Genomic DNA, 16,177 nt, shown 5'->3' with positions numbered 1-16,177 from the left:
AGGCTAAAAGATTGGGATGTGCTGAGTTTGAAACACATAAGGGGATCAGCTTGTACAGGCTGATTGACCCAGTTTGGCTCAGACGTGCCCTAATGAACTGAATGCTGGCCCATGAGGGTGTCATCTGGACACCCAGACAGATTCTCGTTTAACTATGTGCTTGTGTCTGACTGCAGTTATTGTTGCTCTGATGAACTGATTCTTGGCATTTGAGGGTGTCAGCCTGTCCATGCTGACCAACCCCACCAGGTCAGGCGTGTGTGTGTGTGTGTGTGTCACTGATTTGGGGACTGGAGGAACCCAGCCCCACTGAACTGAGTCCTGCAAGATAGCTCCATTGGGGGTGAGGGCTTGCAGGGGCAGAGATACAGCTCCGTACAGAAACACAGGTAACACAAGCAGCACATTAATAGAATTACCAAGACCCTAGCCCTAATAAATGAGTACATCCCAAAGTAGTAGGCAAATCTGGTAACAGGCAGTACTGAACAGACACTGAGGGGCATTCAAAAAGTAGATCAGTGTTTATAATAGTAACTTTGCTGTACCAATCAGAACTCATAAACTGTACAGAAACAGATTCCTCTAATCATCATAGCCCTGGTCTTCTTTTTGTCCTATGATGATTGGAAGAATCTGCCCAAATTCACAAATTCTGGTTGATGTTATGAACTTGTTTCTGTGAAAAATTGCTGCTTTTTGGAATATCTTTCTTTCTGTGTGTACTCATTTTTACTGACTGCCAGTCTTGCATTCATACCAGCCCAGCCTCTGGCTTCTTTACTAATCATTGTATCCAGGAAAAGCACACACCAACTGCAGATGCTTCCTCAGCCTGATGAAGGGTATTTAAACCCAAAAGCTTGCTAAGAAATTTTTTTCCAACTATTTCAGTTGGTCTAATAAAAGATATCAGATCGACCCAAAGAACCTTGTCTGCCTCGTTTTTACTGATACATGTATGCATCAAACTAAGGACAATGAGAAGTAGTTAACCTAATGACTATTGATTGAAAAACTAGTTTGCCAATAGGATAGGAAACCTAGGAGGTGTACCTCCCTGTAGGAAATGGATCTGGAACAGCATAAAACTACTGAAGGCAGAACAAAGAAGCTAGGTGGTGAAAAAGGATGCATAAATAAGGCAAGGCTTACTGGGGGTTTAGGGCAGAAAGGGGAAGATACAGAAAGGCTTTTGTTTTATGGATGGCTGTCCTAACTGTAGGATGAGTTAAGGTTAGAGAAGTTTGAACTGAGCCGAGCTAGAAAGGCTGTGAATCAGACACAGTATACTATGATCTTCAGGAGGATCCTAGATGACCCTTAATGATCCTGGCCCATCCAAAGATTGCTGCAAAGTCATAAGGAAGGGGAAGTAGGAAGATGCATGGATAGCATTCTGTTTTTATGTGGTCGTGTACTCCTACTGCTAGGGTCCTTGACACACATTATGTTTAGGGTGCTTTAGCTGCATTTAAAATAGTAGGATCAGAGCATTCGAGCAGTAAAACATGTGCCAAGTGCCATTGTAGTATAGCAGTTAGGGCTTTTTTGACAAGGAGTATCTCCACATCGTTTTACCTCAGACATGTTGAGCTAATATCAGGGAATATGATCAGGAGAGAGGAGACTCAGGTGCAGTGCTAAAGCTGGGTTATCGTCCCAGCACCAAGCCACAATCAGTTCAAAACTCCAGCGCAGTGGAGAGGCCAGGACTGACAGAGGTGCCAGGTGATGCAGGACATCAGAAAGCACCGCTAAAAGAGCAGGGCGCCATCGCCTGTGCCTCAGCTACAGCCCCAGCAGCCGCCTCCTACCCCATCTCTTCGATTCAAAAGACCACAAGCCCTCCCAAATGCCCGTGGACTGCACGCATGCGCATTGGCCCGCAGCGCTTCCGCTTCCCGACGCAGGCCCCGCCTCCACGGACGCTGCGTAGCGACGACGTTGTGTGCGGCGGCGGCGACGGCAACGGCAATTTGAATCCCAGCGCGCGGGAATGTCTGTGGTGCGGCCCTTCGACAAGCTGCCGGTGCTCAACTCCGCCGCCATCCTGGTGAGCCTGGCGGGGCCCGAACCCTGCTCCCTGCTCCTGGCCCCGGCCGAGCGCGGGCGGCCGCTGGGACCCGTCCAGGCTCCCGGTTGGTGCCTTTCGTTCAATATGCAAATATACCTTTCCCTGGCCCCGCCCCTTGCGGTGTGGGGCGCGCGCTGGCGTCAGGAGCCACGTGCTCCTCTGAGCGTCCAGCCGCGGGGTTGGCTCCGTTGCCTGTGTCGGGCGTCCCGCGGGGACAGAGGGACAGGCCGGCTCGAGGCCTAGATGATCCTGCCTTAAGGGGCAAGGCTCGGGGGCTGCCCCTTCCCGTCTGTTGTGCTCTGTTGCCCACGCCCTTACACTTCTTGCCTTGGTCCCTGGGCTCTGCCTGGGGCTTCTGCCAGGGCCAGGTGCGGGACACTGGTTTATGGCTGCCCTTGGGGGTGGATTAAGATTTATCAGGGAGTTGGGCAAACAAAATTGGAGGCTTCCCACGAGGCAAGGGCAGGTTTTCTTTGCACCTGCAGGGGGCTGCAGCTGGGCCTACCTGGCCTCCTCAGTGCGTCTAGGGCAAGCCGGGGGGCAAGCACTGCTGAGGTGGAGGCAGCCCCAGCCCAGCTCCTCTGCCCAGTGTGTATCATACAGCTGGGGCTATGGTCCCCCAGCACCAAAGGATGGGCGAGGGCTGGTATGGGGTGGAAGGCATGAGCTCTGCCCCTGGCTGCTCACCTGACCTGCTGCTAGCCTAGGCAGGGTGGGATGGGGATATCCCATCCTGTCACAATGGTGCTGGTGCTGGTGCTGGTGGCTACCTGCAGACGGCAGGGAGCAGGAATGGGGCCACCTGGCAGCAGATGGCCTGGGGAAGCCATTGCCAGTGGCAGGGAGCCCTGTGTGTGGCCCTGGCCAGGCTAGAAAGGAGGAAGCGTGCACTGCTCACCCCAGATGCTCATGGCCAGGATGTCTGCGTGCTCCCCCTGGCGCCCCAGGCCTGTGCATTTACTCTACTCTTGGCTGCCCTTTGTCTTTAGGTAGAGATGCTAATGCCTTTTTTCTTGCTGAGCAGCTGGTGGGCACCGATGAAGATCTCCAGCAGCAGCTAGCACAGACTATTCTTAAGGAGAAAAAAGACTTCAAGATCAGCATGTGAGTGATGAAGGAAGGAGAGGAGACAGAAATCCTTCCTGGTTCTGCCTCCTCAAGGCTTCTTAGAGTTCCCCTCTGCTTTCAGACCCCCCAACATCCTCTCTGCTCCCAGAATCCCACCTTGTCACGGTTTCTTCCTATCCCCTCTGTTCCCAGAGCCCCGCATCTCAAGGTCTGCTCAGTTAGCTCTTTGCAGGTTGTATAGAGCCTGGGCTTGCTTTGCATGGGTGACAGAGTTAATGTGGAGGTGTTGTGGGAAGCACTGTGGCTCATGCTTCTTAAATGCTGACTTTTGTAAGCTAGTAGTAACAGTGAGAGCCAGCAAAGCCCAGCTGAGTTCACTGCTTTTTCAGAGTGCCCAGAGCAGGCTCTATCCTGCTTTGTCTTTGTGACTGATACTGACAGGTAGAACAAGACACAAATAGCTTTTTCTTTAGGCAACAAAAGTTCAGGCTGGGGGGCAGGTGTGGAAGGGGGATCTTGACCCCATTCTTTTTGAGTAATATGAGTGCTTGACAGTCCTCCATGTGTAGTATGAGCATTTGACTGTCACTGGTGTAGTGTATTCATATTAATTAATTTCCACCTTCATGCAGGAGGAAAAAACACTATAAGGACTCATAAATTAATGGTAGGGAGTTGAAGGCAAGTATAGCTTCCTGAAACTGCTTTATTTCAGGTTTCTTTGTAAGGTGTCAGCTGACTCTCGTACTTGTTCGGCAAAAGTTTCTAGCATAGCGTCTGGGCATGCATGTTGCTTGCCTTCTTCAGGTCACTGAGCAGCATTTGGAATTGTAATTCCACCTACAAGATGGAATGACTCTATCTTGGCAATCTGATTGCTTAGCTTGTTGCTAATGTGATGACCTTGTCAATTGTCTCCAAGAGTGAGTGGAGCTTGGCACTCAAAGTACATGTTGTTCTGTTCCTGGAGTCGTAGAACTTGATGCTGGAGAGACATTCATAGCTAAGCCATGGAATACTTTCAATTCTTAAACATGGCGAAAGACACTAGATCTTTTCCCTGGACTTGTCAGTAAATCTCACTTGTTTTAACCACTTCTACAAATGAGATTACAAAGGAAAGTGTTTCAAATTTAATTTTATAACTTGCCTTTAACTTTTAAATTCTGACATCTCAGAATAACTTCTACAGCCCCCCCCTCCCCCTCCCAAAATCTGGCCAAAAATTCTCTTCCAACTATACATTGTTTCCTCTACTTAAAGGAGAAAGATCCCTTTGAGTGTTTGGGGGATGGATGTCCATAGATCTCAGTGGCCCCACACATCTGTCTCTTTCTAGAGAAACATGTCTTTCCATAATAGACCTTAGAACTATAGGGATGGAAGGGGTCTTGAGCACACTCCTCTTGCTCTGGTATAGGATCAGGTTTATATAAGTAAATGATAATATCTTAGGTTAGAAAGTAGTTCCTATATTCATATTTTATAGGATAGTCCTAGGTAGGAACTCTGGAAATGTAGAGAATTTCTCAGGTTTGCAGGATTATTTTCTTTGTAGTCTTAGAGGAAATTTTAGGGGGGTTATTGGATCATGTATACTGCAGAAATAGGAATTATTTTACATGCTTACACACTCTGGCCTATAGAAGTTCTAATTATGGCTTGTCTAGTGCTTCCATTTTCCTTCAGTGAAATGGGCATTAAGAAGATGGTGTTTTTATTTTACATATTAGTACTGTATCACTCGCAACATCATTGACACTGATCCTACACGTAGAACAGCCTGTGCCCAAAAGAGGTTATACAAAAATAATCTGCATTTGAAGTGTGTTTGTTATTAAAATAAACAAGGAGGTAATCCTCTCCATGAAGGAGGCAAGGCACTCTGTAGCTCTGTTTGCCACTTCTGTGTAGTCTTTAACATGGTGCATGCCTTCCTTTCCAGCTCTGTCCAGCAAAGGAGGGACCATGTTTGCAGCATTGCTGGTGCTGCTGCTGTTTCTTTTGTTTGCTCATTCCCAGTGCCACATGTGCAGAATCCATAGTGTCACTTATAAACTTTCCTGAGTCTCCCAAGCTGTTGGAACTTGCTCAGTCCTTCAGGAATTGGGAGATTCCTCCTTGCCCTCCTGAGCCATCCCAAAGTGCCTGTCAAGCTGCAGTGCCCCCAGGAGAATTCTTTACACACATGCATTAGTTACTGAGGTTGTCCTAGACAGTCTCTGTCGCTGTCACTGAAAGCTGCCAAGCTAAAATCCTATCGACTTGCTATGCCCAGCTGCTGACCATGGGTGATCTCTGAGAGATGTTGGTTGCATATGGTTGGGATTTCAGGCACTCCCTTCATTTCTCTGTCTACCTGTAACTGGGAGGTTTTGTGAATGAATTTTAGCCTTGGCCAAAGTTGACAGACCTGGGTTTGGACAGGAAGGCCCCCTTATCTGTTTACTTCCAGTGTATGGCCAGATGCCGACAACCTTAGATCCTCGTGCAGGACAGAAAGAGTCATACTCTTCTGCTTTTAGCCTCTGCTGCTTTGTCTTTGCAAATCCTTTTTTTGCAAGTTCTTGGCTAACTCCAGCAGCCAAATGCTTTTGATCCCTTGCAAACCCTGTAGAGTTCATTCAGTGAGGGCTTCCTTGTGGATGGTGTCCAGTAACTAGCAACCCCTTAATCTCTCTGGTCTCTGCTTCACCTTACTTCTGATGTAGCTTAGATGCTAGTGCTGCTTGGTTTCATGCAGCATCTGTTTGCCTACACAATTTGATTCCACCTGAAGGGATGGAAGACTCTACGGTTTATGTAGTGAAATGATAGTTACTGTTTTTTGTGGTTTGTTTTTGGTTGTTTTTCTTCTTTCTTGGATCACATGTTACTGAAGTAGGCTGGTGTGGAATGCTGTTTGCTGACATCTGCGATGCTACTTTTGAGTAGGATAAGGAAATTCTCCAGTCAGCTCTCTTTCCAGGGGGAATTCTAGGTCACTGCAATGTATTGACTAGATATTGCCACTTCCCTAGGAAATCAGTAATAATGGATGTATTATGGCACATTTAGTGATGGTTATGTTCATGATTTGTTCCATCTCTATTCTACATATTGGTGGAAAATGGCTCTTTCACACTCTTTTTCCCCCACCACTCTCCTGCAGCAACTTGAGAGACATCATGGGGAGCCATGCTACATTGACTTTGTTTACAGTAGGAATATTATGTAATTCCCTTCTGCAGCTTCAGTAATGATGGTAATAATGGAAGTTTGTGACATAAACTCAGTCCTGGTCTCTTGACTACTGTCTGCTAATCTTATCACCACTGAGGCAGTAGGAGAAAAGGAAATACTGACTTTAATGCAACAGTATGAGCTTTATCTAAGCTACAGAATCCTGCTAGTGAAGCTGCATTGGCAGTTAATGTCTGGCTCATAGCTTAGATATGACACTACGCTTTGCACCTGTGTGTTCAGAACATAAAGTGAATTTCCCTAGTGGGATATGTGACTAATCTATTCAGGATTGGAGTGGATGTGGTGGGATCCTCTTAAAGGACATACATGGCCAGAAAAAGAAATATGGCCATGAAAGCTTTGGATTTGATTATTGGAGGTTTGATTGGACTGAGAATTGCTTTAACAATTAGAATGGGGACAGCCAAAATCCTTGGAGAGAATTCTTCATGTGAGACAGCTTCCTTAAGCACTTTGCTACTAGCTCTAGTTTATGCTGGTGCATATCAATTGTAGCTGTTGATGGTAGTGAGCAGACTAACATGGGACCCTTATGTTGCTTCATCAGATAATGTCTCCTTTTAACCTGATTAGGCACCAAAACTCATAGCAGTGAATATGTTCCCTGGTAGCTATCCTAGACAAGCAGCTAGCTGGCAAAGCAGGATCTGCTTTACCAATCCATAGTAATTGACTAAACCTGTAAACCTTTTTGTCTTTCAGCCATCTGGCAACCTCTCTTCCTTTACCTGCCGAGAGAGATCACATTCGGCCCCGGATTGATCTTATTGTGTTTATGATTAACGTACAAAGCAAATACAGGTAAATACAGAAGGGGTAGGAATGGGGGGAGGCAGGGGTTAAGCAAGAAGTGAGTGTAGCTTGGAAATGAAACTGATCCAGCTGCAAAATCTATTGGGTTGGTCAGCAGTACAGAGCCAGAGCCATTTGACTTCTGGATTCAAGACTGACTGGGCTAGAACAGTGGTTCTCAATGTTTTGGGCCTGTGGGGCTGTTCTGTGGGCTGAGTTAAACCCCCACCCCTTGTGCTGGGATTGAGCCCCAGGAGCCCAGCACAGAGCTCAGACCTCCCCATTGATTTCCCCCACTGCCAAATTTCTGGACGTGGGCTGGATGACATGGCACTGTGAGCTGGGGCAGGGAGGATTGAGCAGCCCTGTGCTAAAATAATCCTGTGGTACAAACAGCTGTCATCTTTCCTCTGCAAGTGGAGAAGACGGATGAACCCGCTGTTCAACGACAAACCTAATTGCTCTATCATGGGGGAGAGCAGAACTTTTCCTGATACCAGGTAGTGCTCAGTGGTGGAAGGGGATGCAGGTTGTAATCTGGAAAGGTAGTATACCCAAGATGGGTAGCTTCCTCTTTTAGGTATTGGTAATATGTGGTTAAGCAGGCTTAAGCTAGGCAGTCTAATTGGACTTGAGGCAGTAGTTGTGTGTGCACCTTTGTTTGATATTTGCCCGCTAGGTCTGCTCGATGGGACGGGGGCTCTCTCAGTTAGCCCTGAAAACAGAACCTCAAACTGAAATTGCCATTTACTTCTCTCTGCACCCTTGCTCTTCCCTTTTCACCAGTGCCTTACAGTCTTCGGTTTCCCCTGGTACATGTGTTTTGCAAAACAACTCAGTTAGCAAATGTTGGTTTCCCAAACTTGTCACCTCTGATTCCAGGTTTAAACTTGGCTTTGCAAACAATGAGTTGCTTCAAGCATCCATCAAGAAAGGAAGTATTAAAATATACAAAAGCTGGGAATTTCAGAGGTTGAGTGAGCTAGGTACCCAATTCTCTCCTTCAGTCCCAGTGGGAGTTGAGCGCTTAACTACTGAAAATATCATCCAAGATGTTGGTTGGTTTGGACAATGTTGTTTTGCATGTGTATCTCTTCCTGCCTATTATATGAACAGCACTGTTATCTAAGCAAAAAAGAATGATTTTCAGCTGTGCAGTTTGCATTTGCCCAGCCCCCACTGATGCTCAGTAGAAGATGGATATCCTTAGGTCTGTCATTTGTGCCTTGGCTTCCTGTTGTGGTAATAAGGGTACTATCATTAGTCTTGCCTCCTAGTCTAACTGGATGATTTGTTGTGCCTTTCTCGAACAGCTTTAAGAATATTGAAGCTTCATTAGCCCATGTTGATGCCAACTTCTTCCTTGGGAAAGTCTGCTTCCTCGTTACAGGTGGTACGTATAACAAAGTATCAACTTCTGTTTCCCCTTTTGGTCTTGCTCAGTCTCTGCATCAGAGGTGGGAAAGCCTCTCTTTAAAACAAGCAAAGCCTACAGCTTGCAGCACAAGCTCTTTTTTTTAGATATAGTTGTTTTCTTTTGACTTCCGCTGCTTTGGATCCTGTCTTGCTGCTTCCTCCTGGATCTTTTTCTCTTTGCATCCCCACCCTTCAGATCTGAATTGCTATATTGATTTGTTTGGTGCTGAAGAGGGGTTGTTTGGGGTATTTTTTGAGGGCTCCTCCCCCTATGGACCTACGTCGCTGGTGGTATCAACATCATTTTGTTTGTTACTGCCTAAATTAACTTTGCTATGATGAGGGCTATGGTGTAAACTGGCTTTGGATTCTATGAGGAACTGAACATTCCATGGGAGAGCAGCAGTGAGGCTTGAAACGTGGTCAAACTCTCTTTCCCTCCATAGTTGGTCGGGTGAATCGCTGCAGCGTAGAGATGAGTGCTGTCCGGAAATTGGGAGAGGTCTATTGTAGCCCCCTCATATTCTGCGAGTTAGAGGTATGGATGCTTAATTTTGTAGCTGCAAATGGATGGAGTGGGGAGAAAGGGAGTTGATCAAAACTTTCTTCTTGAGAGCAGTATTGGTATGCCAGCAACAAATCATGACAAGGGATATAGCTTAAGCCAAATCTTTGCTAAAAGCTAAGTTCCTTTGTCCATTTTAGAAGGATGGATACTGGAATCAATGCATGGTTTGAAATTTGTTCTTGCTTTAAGTTAGGCACAGGAAGACCCAGTTCCTCCGCTAAAGGGTGCACTAACTCTAAAGCAGACTCCCTCCTGAGCTACCATCCCCACCTGTCATGAGATTCCCTTCTGCCCTGCCCACGAAAGACGCTTTTCACCACCCAGACTCTGCGAAGTGAGGCAGTCCTGCTTCCGAAGGGAACTTCCTTCTGCAGGCTGCCATGTCACTTTGATTTTTTTTTTTATTACTTGTCTGAGGGACAGAGTCTTCAGAATTCAGCGTGGCTTGTTCCTTCTGCATGTGGTCACTGGTGAACCTATGGTATATCCTTGATTATCCAAACCCTTTTGGAAGGTGCCCCTAAAAACTGTCTGGATAAGTGTGACCACAGCATCTTGTGGGGCACTACACATGATGCATAATAGAATACCATACTGAATATAATGGCTCACATATTCTATACAGTAAAACTTGAGAGAGCAGTTAGTTTGTACAATTACTGCATCACTTAAGGGTAGAGATACAGTACAGTATAAAATAGGGCTTAAAGAGAAACTTATTATGTAGTACCAACAGTGCCAAGTGAGTTATACAAATGGCAACTTTTGTTTTGGGGTGGGCTCTGAAAATGGGGGAGGTTGTGGTGAGTGGAATGCTTCTCGGCCTCCATTCAGGAGATCAACTTTGACTCTGCCCTCCTGTTGATCAGAGAAAAGTGGGTGGTGTTCTCCATCATGTCTTCAAACTGTGTAACCCTGCCCTGCCTTCTAGTAGGCTCTAGGCAAATAAATGGCAGGCTTAGGAACTGCTCTGTCCAATTGGTACAGGCCACAGTTAATGTGGGTTTCTGTCTTCAACCCAACAGCAGCAAGCTTGGCTTATTGCTCCCTTTGTTTCCTCCCCTCTCTCTTCCAGTTAGAAGGGATCAGAATCTCCACAGCTCAGCGGCTGCTCCGGATGTTGCAGATCTGTGCTGGTCATGTACCGGGAGTTTCTGCCCTGTTCTTCAGCTCCTTGATGAGAAGCTCCAATGATGAATAACCTCCCAACATCAGTCCAGTAATGTTCTTCCCCTTTCTGACTCGGTGTTAAGATACTGAAACAGGTACCCTGCTGGGAAGTGTCTTATGTTCTGTAATAAGGCCACCTTGCCCAGAGCTGCCTATTTTTTCCCCTATGGAAAAGGCTGAGTTCCTGTTCAGTGGCCAAAGTTACGGAAAGGAGGCCCTTATGCATTGTTATTACTTTTGAATCTCTGTTCCCCTTTTTCCAGTTAGCACCACTATTTTCTAGTGACCAGGAGCTATGTAACACTCAGAGCTTTGAGGGAGGAGGGGTACAATTCATCAGGTCAATGCATATCGGGAGCAGGTAGCTGTACTTCAGAAGCACTGCAGTGAGGAAGAGTAGCATTTGAGTACTAGTGCTCCCCTCCCACCTGGCATCTGACTGACTGCCTCATCACAATTTGGCTCTCTTGACTAGGATTAAAAATTCACTTCCTCAAACAATGGCCTGAAAGGAAGGAACCAAGTTTAGAAGGAGCCGGACATGCAGCAGTTGGCAAAAATAAACCAGCTGCTGATGTGTTTGTGAGCAAAGACAAGCTGGCTCTGCTGTTTTAAGGCTTTGACATCTAACAGAAGATGGTTGTGAAGGGATTAAAAGAGACTGTCTGGCAACTTAGCTTGCTTGTTTCCTTTCAAGGAAAAAGTACCTTCTCTGAGACAGGACCAGCAATCAGTGTTTGGTGGGGAAACTGTACCCTCACTATGCTCCTGAGTCGCAAGAATAGCTGGGATGCTACAACTCAAAAGCTCCCACAGGACTGCATGCATTTCAAGAATAGATAAGATGTCTAGAAGGGACTGAGACTTGCCCAGTAGGCTTGGAAAGTGTGCAGCTATTAAAAATATGTGTAGAAATTTGTCTTAGTCCTGTGAATGAAGACCCATAAAAACCTTTTGTTTTCAAGGTCTAACTCAAATTTGTTGATTGTCTCCAATTCTTATTCACTTCTGCAACTCAAGCCTGTAAAATCTGGAGAGAGATCTTTTATCTCGCCCTCTTCCACAGACCTAGCACTTCTTTGCATTCCACCCCTGCATCTCCCAAGGGAGGATGGGGGTGGATATGACTAACCTGGCTGGAAATGTGCTGTGTAAAATGTGCATGCTGCTTGCAAGTCAGACTCAAGATTTTCACTGTCAATAATTTTCTAGATCAGGCTGGTTTGACTTGTATAGCAGTAATAATGGAGTAATCTCAATGCAAATTAATGTCAGAGATTAGAAGTTTATTTTAATAAAATGTACAATAATTAAAAAAACTAATCCAACCTCATGCTGTTTTCTGATTATGGCTACATGCTGTGAGTATCTTTGCAAGGAAAACTGATTGCTTTTCATGAGTGGTGCCGCTGTTCTGATGTAGACAGTGGTGCGGTAACACTGAGGATTTAGTGCAATTTCAGTTACTTGAAATGGACTGCAATTTCCACTTTAACCAGGAGATGGTGCCAAGAGCTTGTTAATTGTAGAAAATCTCCCCGGCTAATCTTTTGGGTACAAATACCCTTGTCAGGCTGAGGAAGCCTCTGCAGTTGGTCTATCCTCCAGGAAGAGCACAGACCAACTGCAGGTGTTTCCTCAGCCTGGTGAAGGGTGTTTGTACCCAAACACTCGCAAAGAAGAATTTTTCCCACTATTTTAATTGGTCTGATAAGAAACATTGGATTTACTCAACCTTGTCTGCCTGTGTTCTTAGACCAATATGCTAAAACATATCCCTGTGCTAAACTACTCTCAGTACAAAGCAAAGGCAATGTCCTTACTAAACAGGTCTTGGTTTAGGCTTGACATTATTTGAAATGAATAAAAAGTCAAACTGTTAGGGGGTTTACTTTACATCTGGACTGCTCTAATGTTCCTAACTTTGAAGTCCCAGCTTCTAGTGCTGTAGTTTCCCTATAGCTTGCCTCCAGCCTTTCTTTCTCTCTCTCAGCAGCAAAAAACAACAGTAGCAATGCAGGCTTAATTAGCTATGCATTTTGGCAGTGGTCACAGGTGGCTCAAAAAGACATGGGTCCTAAATCCATGCTCAAGGGCTGCATAAATCCCACCTACAACTGGCTTCTCGCTGTGACAGTAGGACTGAGGTGAAGGGAATGAAGAGGACTCTGTCAGTCAGCTAGAATAATAACTGCAACATTTTTAAACTGCATTTTGCTGGAGGCAGAAACCCACTCTAGCTGCAGCCCATGACAGGGAGCTCAAGTGTATCCGTGTCTACAAAGGATTTGAAGCCTATAATGCCTCAGTTGGTATATCCTGCTTTGTGGATCCTGGCTGCACTAATTCAGGCCCTTCCTGTTATCTGACAGCATTGTGAAGCCAGAAAGTGGGGAGGGAAAATATTTCCAATGCTTTAAGTTTGCTGTCTGAGCTAGCCTTCCCTGTGGGTCTCTCAGCACGTACCAGGGCACAGTTCAGAGACTGAGTGGTTTCAATTTGTTCTTGAAGCACAGGTGCAACTTGTGTTGGGGGCAGGGAGGATGAAGGGAGTGGAGGGGTCATAGAAAAATGGTAATTAAGTGTTCTTGTTCCCTTTTCTGGTTCATGTAAGATGGATCCTTATTGTGTTTGCTGTGCTTTTGTCGAATCCAGTTCATTTAGAAGTGGGCTGGACAACTGAAGCCAGAAAGTAATTTAAAACCCATTGCGTCCTTGGTGGGAGGGGAAAAAACATTCCCCAGTGAGATCTTTTAAGGCTTCATAAAATATTTCCAGCATATCTCCCACTTGAACTACTTTGCCCAGTACTTCTGTTGTATCATCAGATTCAAATCTGGAATTAGATATGCTTTTAATACAATATACCCACCACTACTGTCAAGGGGAATAAGGGTGTGAATGCTGCAACTTGTTTGTCCTGTCTCCTTTCGGATACATTTTCTGTTTAGAATGACATCCAATTCCTTTAAGAATAGCGGCAACATTTTTAAACTGCATTTTGCTATAGACCACTAGACCAGGAGGAAGTGGTGGATGAGGCTTTCTTCAAACAGCTAGTGGTAGCTTCCTGATCACAGGCCCTGGTTCTCATGGGGGACTTCAAATCACCCTGACATCTGGGAGGGCAATACAGCAGTGCGCTGGCAATCCAGAAAGTTCTGGGAGAATGTTGGGGACAACTTCCTGGTACAAGTGCTGAAGCGGTCAGCTAGAGGCCATGCTCTTCTTTATCTGTTGCTCACAAAACAAGGAAGAATTGGTGGAGAATGTAGTAGTGGATGACAACTTGGGCAGCAGTGACCATGAGATGAGCTCAGGATCCTGAGGAAAGGAAGGGTGGGGAGCAGCAGAGTAAGGACCCTGGGCTTAAGAAAAGCAGACTTTGACTCACTTGGGGAACTCATGGGCAGGATCCCTTGGGAAGCCAGACTGAGGGGGAGAGGAGTCCAGGAGAGCTGGCTGTACTTCAAAGAAACCTTACTGAGAGTACAGGAACAAACCATCCTGATGTGCAGGAAGACTAGCAAGTGTGGCAGAAGACCAGCTTGGATTAGTAGAGAACTCTTCAGTAAACTAAACCACAAAAAGGAAGCTTATAAGAAGTGGAAACTTGGACAAATAACTAGGGAAGAATATAAGAGCATTGCTTGGACATGCAGGAAAGCCAAAGCGCAATTGGAGTTGCAGCTAGCAAGGGATGTGAAGGGTAACTAGAAGGGTTTCTACAAGTATGTCAGTAGCAAGAGGAGGATGAGGGAACGTGTGGATCCCTTACCTCCCCCATTCAGTAACCTAGTGACACAATGTAGAAAGGGCTGAAGTACTCAGTTCCCTTTTTGCCTTAGTCTTCACAGGCATAGTTGGCTCCCGGACTGCTGCACTGGGGAACACAGTTTGGGGAGGAAGTAAGCAGCCCTCAGTGCTGAAAGAACAGGTTAGAGACTGCTGCATATGAAAGCTGAAAGCTTGGACAGTGTCTCTTGCATAAAAATGTAGAACAGTGGCTGGGGCAAGACTGGATTGTGGTAACAAGACTGCCACAAGAAAATCAAACTGCTAATGGCTTGCAACCCGTTGGGTGTTGAGACAGCAGAGTGCTTGCAGTACCCAATACCCTATCCATGCCATAATAAAAGTGGTTTAAATTGTTGGCAGAGTCCTGATGCGCTCAATGCATATGTATACCTAAGAAAGCCCTTTAAAGAAAGGCTGAGCCAGTGAAGGGAAGGAAACTGCATATGCATTTCAATTGACCTAGCAGCTAAAAAAAAAAAAAAAAAAAAAGACTAACTATCCATCTCAAAATAAACCTGTACAAGGAGCACTAACTATAAGGCAAATGAATGCCTGTTTTGAGAAATGTGAGGATGTCACATGCAGAACAATGTCACTCTAAGTTGTTACACTGAATGATTCAGACATTTTTTTTATGTCTAAAGTTATGAGCTGCTATAAATGTACCTCATGGATAAATAAATACCCAAAAACAAGTTTGATGACACCTCTAAGTATCCTGTCTGACACTTGAGGCCCATCATCTGTGATTAACCTATAATTGCACAGTCTGCAGAAATGCACAGTCTTTACACCTAGATAATTGAGAACAGGAGACAGGCAATTAAGAGTTATGATGTGACGATCAACCTTTTCCTCCCTGTTTTGTTTGAACTTTACTTGACCAACCATCAAGGAAAATGCTTTGAAGAAACTATAAAAACCTAAGCAGATTTGTCAACAAAGTGTGTGCAGTCCAAACCAGAAGCCATCCTGCCACCCAGCCAACAAGCGAAGGACCCATATTTTGAGGCTGTACAAGGACTGCTTGCTGCCTGCACTGGGTAGAGATCTCAGTGCAGCTAAGATAATACTAAGGACTAATAGCTTATTTTATATTGGGAAAGAGTCTTTTCTGTCACTTAGTTTTTTAACTTGTTGGTAGTTATTAAAGCAAACCTTTCTGCTATTCATCAATCTAGTGTTGTGTCGAGTCATAAAGCACTAGGTTAGAAAACTGGTTTTTAAGTGCAATGGGGACTGCTTAGAAAAGCTGGACATGTACAAGTTCATGGGGCCAGATGAGATGCACCAGAGGGTGGTAAAGGAGTTGGCTAATGTGTTTGCAGAGCCATTAGCCATCATCTTTGAAAACTCACAATGATCAGGAGAGGTCCCAGATTATTGGAAAAGGGCAAGTACAGTGCTCATATTTAAGAAAGGGAAGAAGGAGGATCCAAGGAACTACAGACCAGTCAGCTTCACCTCAGTCCCTGGAAAAATGAAGCAGATCCTCAAGGAATCCATTTCTAAGCACTTGAAGGAGAAAAAGGTGATTAGGAACAGTCAGCATGGATTCACCAGGGGCAAGTCATGCCTGACCAACCTGATTGCCTTCTATAAAGGGGTGACTGGCTTTGTGGATGTGGGGAGGCCGGTGGATGTGGTGTACCTTGATTTGAGCAAGGCTTTTGATGTAGTCTCCCACAACATTTTTGCAGGTAAGCTAAGGAAGTATGTATTGGATGAATGAACTGTAAGGTGGAGAGAAAACTGGCTGGAGCATCGGACACAGGATAGTAATCAATGGCTCAATGTCTAATTGGCAGCTGGTGTCAAGTAGAGTGCCCCAGGGGTCAGTCCTGGGACTGGTTTTGTTCAGTGTCTTCATCAACAACCTGGAAGATGGTATAGAGTGCACCCTCAGCAAGTTTGCAGATGGCATCAAGCTGAGGGGAGTAGTAGATTCACTGGAGGGTAGGGCTAGGATTCATAATGACCTAGACAAATTGGGGGATTGGACCAGAAGGAATTTCGTGAGGTCCAACAGGGACAAGTGCAAA

General features: G+C 45.5%; 1 protein-coding gene across 2 annotated transcripts; it reads left to right on the top strand.

Annotated features, from left to right (window-relative positions):
- The first annotated feature begins 1,943 nt into the window (after positions 1-1,943).
- CENPM (centromere protein M) lies at positions 1,944-11,656 on the top strand. 2 transcript variants are annotated; one of them, XM_019545041.1, is made up of 6 exons: positions 1,948-2,056; positions 3,102-3,181; positions 7,094-7,192; positions 8,497-8,576; positions 9,046-9,137; positions 10,243-11,656. In XM_019545041.1, the coding sequence occupies exons 1-6, from the start codon at positions 2,000-2,002 to the stop codon at positions 10,366-10,368; spliced, it is 534 nt and encodes a 177-aa protein (XP_019400586.1). In that variant the 5' UTR covers positions 1,948-1,999; the 3' UTR covers positions 10,369-11,656. The 2 variants fall into 2 exon arrangements, with proteins under 2 accessions (XP_019400587.1, XP_019400586.1); XM_019545042.1 differs by lacking the exon at positions 7,094-7,192 and having other exon boundaries at positions 1,944-2,056.
- Positions 11,657-16,177: the final 4,521 nt, after the last annotated feature.

Source organism: Crocodylus porosus, unplaced genomic scaffold (genome assembly GCF_001723895.1).
Source record: "Crocodylus porosus isolate Cpor-Errol unplaced genomic scaffold, CroPor_comp1, whole genome shotgun sequence".
NCBI classification, from domain to species: domain Eukaryota; kingdom Metazoa; phylum Chordata; order Crocodylia; family Crocodylidae; genus Crocodylus; species Crocodylus porosus.
The sequence above is the reverse complement of the archived record's forward strand: the minus strand, read 5'-3'. Positions and strand labels throughout refer to the sequence as shown.

Coding starts and splice junctions, on each gene's coding strand:
- CENPM (XM_019545041.1), top strand. CDS start 2,000: ATGTCTGTGGTGCGGCCCTTCGACAAGCTGCCGGTGCTCAACTCCGCC. Junction 2,057..3,101: donor TCAACTCCGCCGCCATCCTG/GTGAGCCTGGCG, acceptor CTTGCTGAGCAG/CTGGTGGGCACCGATGAAGA. Junction 9,138..10,242: donor TCATATTCTGCGAGTTAGAG/GTATGGATGCTT, acceptor TCTCTCTTCCAG/TTAGAAGGGATCAGAATCTC.